The 7,234-nt window shown below is 35.7% G+C and overlaps 1 protein-coding gene across 1 annotated transcript; it reads left to right on the top strand.

Annotated features, from left to right (window-relative positions):
• Nucleotides 1-2,166: 2,166 nt before the first annotated feature.
• LOC145677441 (uncharacterized) lies at nt 2,167-6,448 on the top strand (the record flags this gene model as incomplete). Its single annotated transcript, XM_081747924.1, has 1 exon — nt 2,167-6,448. A coding segment is annotated over one exon (2,658 nt), but the record flags the coding sequence as incomplete, so codon positions are not given.
• Nucleotides 6,449-7,234: the final 786 nt, after the last annotated feature.

Here is a 7,234-nt window from a genome sequence, read left to right as displayed (position 1 = left end):
ACTAAACTCCCCACTGACAAAAGAAGCCGATACGGGTAATGGTTTTACCAAAACAGACAGGGTAAAAAAATACGTACAACCATTTCTTGAATTCCTGTACATGGTTTTATTCACATCTTCCTTCACCACTCCTTTATCAAAGTAGTGTAATGGCCATTGACCTCCAAGAACAAATCATGAGAATCTATGCTTCTTTGTCTCCAATCACAAATAACAGAACATCTGCTTCTCATATGGGAATACGAAAGAGTTAAGAAAAATAACAAAACATGTCTTGGTGTTTTGCATGACCAAGATATGCAGGTAAATTTAGCATTATCATCATAGAAGACAGGTAGTCAACTTACAAAGTAAAAGTAACAAATGTGTTACGGGAAAATGCAGGTTCAAGACGAACGAGGCCAACTTAGAGAAGTGGCCAAGTTGACAGATTTTACCGTATATATTGACCGATTGGTAGATAGGCGTCTTATCTAGTACGCTACCGAAACTTAAACTTGACGAGATGACAGTTTTCATTGAACGACTGGGCCTATTCCTAAAAAAAAATCAACTTATCATTATTTTGTATGAATGCATGTTTTCAATATCGAAAGCATCTACATTGTGTCTCCGTAAGAAGTTCTCTAATTGACGGTTTGGTGAGTAAAAAATCAAATAAAATTTGGGATATTGTTAGGTATGTTCCCTGATCGAGTGCTGCAACCAAGCTTTGTAGCTGTAACTTAGCCTTTCGGGTTCAAAGTTCCACCATGTTTTAAATAAATTGTCCTCTGCTGTATGTTTCGCACCGCGTTAAGATTTGTAGAGTCCCATGTAACGTTTGCATAATCTTGTCAAATACATGATTAATAAAATTATTAATACATGCGAGATTATTTATTAGCTATAATTTCAGCTGCATTTCTAGATTTTTTCAGACCTATTTAAAACATTTTGGGCACCTTTCAATGTTGCAACACCCCTCATGAACCGTAAATAACCGGGTAAGAGGTGCACCACTCTCTTGATTTTATTGTGATTGAATGATGAATTTTATAATATTGAGTGATTTAGTGACTTTCATAAATCCTTGAGTGGCAATCAGGTCAATACTATGTGCACATCAACGTTAGGCATTTATAATGTGTTGTACATTGACTTGTGACTGGAGATGAAACGGGAAAGTACGATTCTTTTCTTCCAGTTACAATTATATGTTTATTGATTGTTTCTAGGACAACACACAATTATCAATTTTAACATGTATTAAAAACAAAAGTTCATCCGATCTAAAGACATTCTCTTTGTTAGATGTACAATTATATACACTTGCTAAACCTTATAATGAATTTAATTTTATCCATATTTTCTGCATAAATAAAATTGAAAATATAAAATACTTGAAAGTTCTACCAAAATATAAAATGTTAATGGGCTTTAATAAACTTATTTACCAGGTTATATTGAATGATATTCAATTAAACAAAGTATATTTCGAATTTTGTAGTCATGTGAACGTTTTAACACACGTCATTCTTGAAATTTGAAAGTTGAAAAATAGACATGCTCAATAAGATATAACTTCTTGTAATATGGTAATATTCCTACACTTGTATTACTATTTATAAATTACTACCTTTGTTAATAATTATCGTAATTGAAGACTCACTTCCACACATCATATACGGTGTTTTATTGACATATGTTGTAGTATTTTAATATATAAATCTGGTAGGACTTTTGTTTGTTTACAATTATAATCAGAAGTCCTTATGATATCGAAAATTGACATTTTAGCTTTTCGTCAATTTTTATACAGGTAAATAAAACTTTATAAATAAGTACAATTGAATAAATATATTACCAAATTGTGTTACATTTTCGGTACTATGATAATACCCGTATCAGACAAAATATTTAACATACAATGTATCTGACAAAAGGTTTTTGTAACACAATTTTAATGTAGTCTTTAGGTCTACTGTTACTGCGAATTTTTATTCATGACAGTCATTCCTTCGTCGTAAGCAATACGCTGAAATTTATTTTGTACAAGATAACTAACTATTCAACATTCAACAAGACAAAGTGAATGTCTTGTGTATTTAAGAGTGTGTGCTTGAGGAAAAATCATATATTGAAATTAGTTGTAACTCTTTTTTCTATTTTGCAGATGAAAATTAGTCAACATTTTTCTCATTCTTTTTCATTCTTCTTAGGACAGAAGCGCTGTACAACTTGATCTGCAGTGAACCAGAAGACACTCCTCAGCTGTTGACATGTCTTATTAATGATGTGACTCAAGGCTCGATAACAGCAGACTTTGGTGTTGATGATGACGGCGAGAACAGTCCGTTGGATGATAGTTTCGAGAAGAAAATTGTTATCAAAGAGAAGGGGATTTACCTGGAAGATATCGAAATGGAAGAACCGGATCCACCAGGAGGAAGCGACGTTGGAACACGACCTCAAGCAACCACTTTTGATCTTAAGAGCACCAAGATGTGCTCCGTATGTGGAAAATGCTTTGTGTCCGAAGTTTACCTATATAAACATCTAAGAGATCACGGGATGCATGTTTGTGATGAGTGTGGTGAATTCTATTCTAACGTGGAAGAATACACAGGTCATATTCGAACTCATCGGAATACAAATAAATTCGTTTGTTCTTATTGTGGTAAGGTATTTAATAGGAGGTACGATTTAGATGTACATGTGCGCACTCATACGGGATACAAGCCATTTGAGTGCAAACAATGTGGGAAACGATTTAAACAACAAGGTCAGCTACCAGCACACAGTCTCATTCATAAGAACGTAAAACCTTATGTTTGTAACCATTGTAAAAAGGCGTTTCGTCTTAAGGGAGCTTTAGTTATTCACTTACGTATTCATTCCGGATTGAAACCTTACGAATGTAACGTTTGTAAACGGAAATTTTCGGATTCAAGCGCTTTCAATCGACATAAAATAATTCATACCGGTATGAGACCTTTCAGGTGCCGCCAATGTTCAGCAGCGTTTGCAGACTCATCAACTTTATATCGGCATGTGAAAATTCACAGCTTGGATAAACAATTTTGCTGTGATAAGTGCGGTAAATCTTTTGTAGAGAAAAGAAACTTAACAAAGCATGTTCGTTTACATCTAGCACGAAAGAATTTTGCATGTTATGAATGTGGAAAACTGTTTCTGACGAGGCAGGGTTTGATCAACCATATTGCTATACATAAAAAGCCATTTGAGTGTCATCATTGCAAGAAAAGATTTTCCAATATTGCTTCTCATTCCAGGCATATACGATTACACAAAAGAATTAACGGCAGTGAAGGAAACGAAGTAACGACAATGAAGGAAGCAAATTCCGTCAACGAGGTGGAAAGAAGTAACCATTTAAAAATCAAAGGAAGTGCGGAAGAGAAGTCGAAGCAAAGTGATCTACCTACAGATATTTATGAAGAAACTAATAGTAACATCGTTTTGCAAGATTATCGATGTGAGAGGTGTAATATGGAGTTTGCGCGGAAAAGTGATTTAAGTAGACATATGTTAACTCATTCCAAAACACTTACGACGACTAACAGTAGTCACATCAAAGTAAACCGATCAAAGCGACTGATGGTTCAAATACAGGATGTGTCGCCACTTACTAAAAAGATCAGGTTATCAGTTCTCCCGAAAAGGGATCGTCTGAGCACTCGAAACAAGAAACATAAAAGACAACACTACGCTTGTTACAAATGCCGAGAAAAATTTGTTCTTAAATCCGATCTGAGAAAACACTATTTGCAACATTGGAGTGAAATAAAGACATCTACTTCTACACAAAATGTTGGTTATCAAATCCAATGCGTAAGTACTGATAATAAGGAAAGTGGTGATCAAGAATTGCGATCTCGACTAAGTGTTACAAATAATAAGCTAGGATTGGATTTTTCATGTAAGAAGTGTCCACAAAACTGTTCTCTTAAAGACCATTTGCATTGCCACGTATTAAATAATTACGCTTTACCTTCTGAAGTTGACAGCAGTATTGAATTACCAGAAGCAAATCTCGACAATAGAACAGTAAGTGTGAATGTTCATAACTTGAATCAATCTGGCTTTACACTTGAGATGAATCTCGAGTCGTCTGATAACAGCTTCGTAAGCGGAACATATATGGAAGAGATGAGTAAAGTTGATGAGACAGTAGATATCTTCTGTGGTGCTGCAGTATCGAAAATAGGGTTACTTCGTAAGTTGTATGCGTGTAGTAAATGCACGATACACTTTTGTTTTAAAGCCAGTTTAGATGAGCATTTGTCAACGGAATGTACTATTGAAAAGACGGACTTTATTTCAAATTCTTCAATAGAAGATAGTAACGACAGATCAAAGAATGAAAATTTCGAAGTGTTACGAGTGTCAGAAGGGGATACAAAGAAGGATTCAGTGTCAGGCACTGGTAGCAACTTCGTGGAAGAGAACAGCGAGGATATTTGGGAAAATGTGACTGACCGGAACAGTGGTACTGGATATCCTGGGCTTGTGTCTGACAGCGAATTCGAAGTGAATGCTCTTTCGTGTGATAAATGTAAATCGCAATTTTCGGAGAAAGAAGCCTTAGATAAGCATTTACTGACCCATGATGGAACAGAACGTAATCATCGTGAATCACGAAAGCGAGTTGCAGCTATGAGTTGCTCCAATGTTGTTGAATCACTTCGTAAGAGAAGTTTAGTTAATGTAAAAGACTTATTTCGTAGCTCTGTAAATCATATGATCGATTTTCCTACTCGTTCGTCAAAAATCAGAAAGAAGCATATTTTTGCGATAAGTGGAAGGATTATCTATAGATGAGTTCTTTATGACTAGTTTGCTAGTCGCAAATTGTAAACCTTGTATACGGTATCACAATGAGAACAATACTGATAGTTTAGTGGGAGTATTGATAAACTGATGAATATTGTGCCTTGTTACGTAACCACATACTTTTCGTAAAAAACATTTCAAGCTAGGTAACTCAATATCACATATATAAATTTAAAAAATAATAAAAAGAATATAATTAAGCACTATACAATTATTCATATCTACTGTAAATTGAAAGATATGGATAGGATGTTTCTTGCTTTTGTCGTGTTAAAGCATATAAAAGAGAGAGAGTTCGAAGAATTTATTGTTTTGCCAGTATCGTATTTAAGAAGATATATTAAATAATCACATATGTGTTTCGATCATAATGGGACAAATGAAGGTAACTGTCAACGGAAGACGTTGTGTTTCAGTGGAGCAGGGCTCGGCAAAGCTTTCACTGCACCCACGTCATTGTACTGCTCGTTGCTGAAACATATTCAGTTATTGTTTCTTCTTTGCTTTGCAAGTGCCTTCAAAGTATGTCCTTTTGAGTCAAGTTAAGCATCGCTTGTAAGTGGAATACGATGCCGCAACTGTCTGGTTCAGAAATGTGCGCGGAGCAATAGTAGGTTAAGCCAAATATAGAATCGACTTATCTAAATATTTGAATTTGAGAATTATGGGGCAGAACGCAAAACTTAGAAACTTTTGTCTGTAGAATTCACTACAGAACTGCTTGACATTCTAGAATACGGATATTCAAATAATAAATTACTCCGCTCTCTAATTAATTTCACACGTCCAGGGTAAGCCAACCAAATAAACCATTACAAATATAAAAAATACCATGAAAAAATAAAGGTTGGCCTTATTCTCGAATAAAATGTAAGATCTGAATAGGGTTAGCATAATCTTTATTCAAAAATTTCTCCGACGAAATCCCATTTAAATTTCTCCGACCGAGCTCTTTCTCTTCAGAGCTCTATTCCTTATGTCTGCTGTTCATCATCCATCTCAACAGACTTCTATAATTTTCTTTTGTCTAGACTTCTCTGATGCACCACTTCGTCAGTTGTATCCGACTACCTGGAAAGCCTAACTACACCTTCCCGAAAATAATAATAATAATAATAATAATCCGACGGTTACCGTTCCTCTAAAGAGACCATCACTCTGACCTCTCTGTCGTAACAATCATCATCATCACCACCACCACCACCACCACCATCTATCATCATCATCACCACCACCACCACCACCTCCTCCTCCTCCTCAGCAAAGTCTTAAAAGTATTTTTGGCCTCTGACGTTTATAATATATACATGACCAAACCTACTCTCTCCTATCTGAAAGAAATTCGGAATCATTCATCCCAGTAAGCTATCACTCAAGCTTATTCCTGTCTAAACTAGAATTTCAAATTCGTTTCAGACTAACTTGGTCACGACTCTGACCCAAGGAAATCACTTATTCCTTGCTCTAGTTATCATTGAGGCTAGTCCCTAATTATTTCCTAGGAATAATAAAAGGGAAAGATTCTATAGCAACCACTCTGATCCAGAGAAATCATTTATTTTCCGTCTTCGCTCATCATTCAGATCGATCCCTACAAGATAGGAAAGTTTAACCCTTAAAGGATCCTGGCTTTTTGGGCTATTTTTTAGACTTTCAGTCAAGCAGCTACTGTATCGTCACTATTTATCCTAGGATCATGGTTCATACCTCATTCTCTTCAGAATAGAGCTGACTTTCAAATGGTACCACTTGCATGCTCATACCATATACCAAAAGCGGGAAAAAAATGTCAAAGTAAAAATTTCGGAGGGAAAAATTTTTTTCTCGAACTTTGGCCCCCCTGGACCCCCTCTGTGAGATCGTAGTCATCTACAAAAAATCTGATAAATAGTACTTGGTATACTGAATGTGTGTGCCAAATTTCAAGTTTCTATCTTGAATAGTAAGGGCGGGAGAATTTTTATAAAAAATTTCCACAATGCCCCAAATTACCATAAAACACTATGATCTCAGAGAAAAAAATTCCTGAGACATCCCTAATTATCCTAGGACTATAATCCGCCAATCATTCTCTTCAGAATAGAACTGTCTTTCAGGCGGTACCATTCACATGTCTCCATCATGTATCTAAGGCGGGAAATTCCTGATAAAAGGGATTTTTGGGGCAAATTTTCCCTTTTTTCAACTTTTGCCCCTCTGAACTCCCCCTGTTTTTACGCAGAAATCTGAAAAAAACTTCTGGTAAATACTACTCGGTGGACTGAATGTTTGTGCAAAATTTCAATCTTCTACGTGAAAAAATAGGCCCGCCAGAAAAAATTTCCCTACCATGCCCCACTTTTACCCTATACAGAAGTATATTTGGATAAAAATTCACTGAGACGGCCCTAATTACCCT

This window comes from Thermobia domestica, unplaced genomic scaffold (genome assembly GCF_964235325.1).
Source record: "Thermobia domestica unplaced genomic scaffold, izTheDome1.hap1.1 HAP1_SCAFFOLD_881, whole genome shotgun sequence".
Classification (NCBI taxonomy): domain Eukaryota; kingdom Metazoa; phylum Arthropoda; class Insecta; order Zygentoma; family Lepismatidae; genus Thermobia; species Thermobia domestica.
This window is presented reverse-complemented; position numbering and strand designations above follow the sequence as displayed.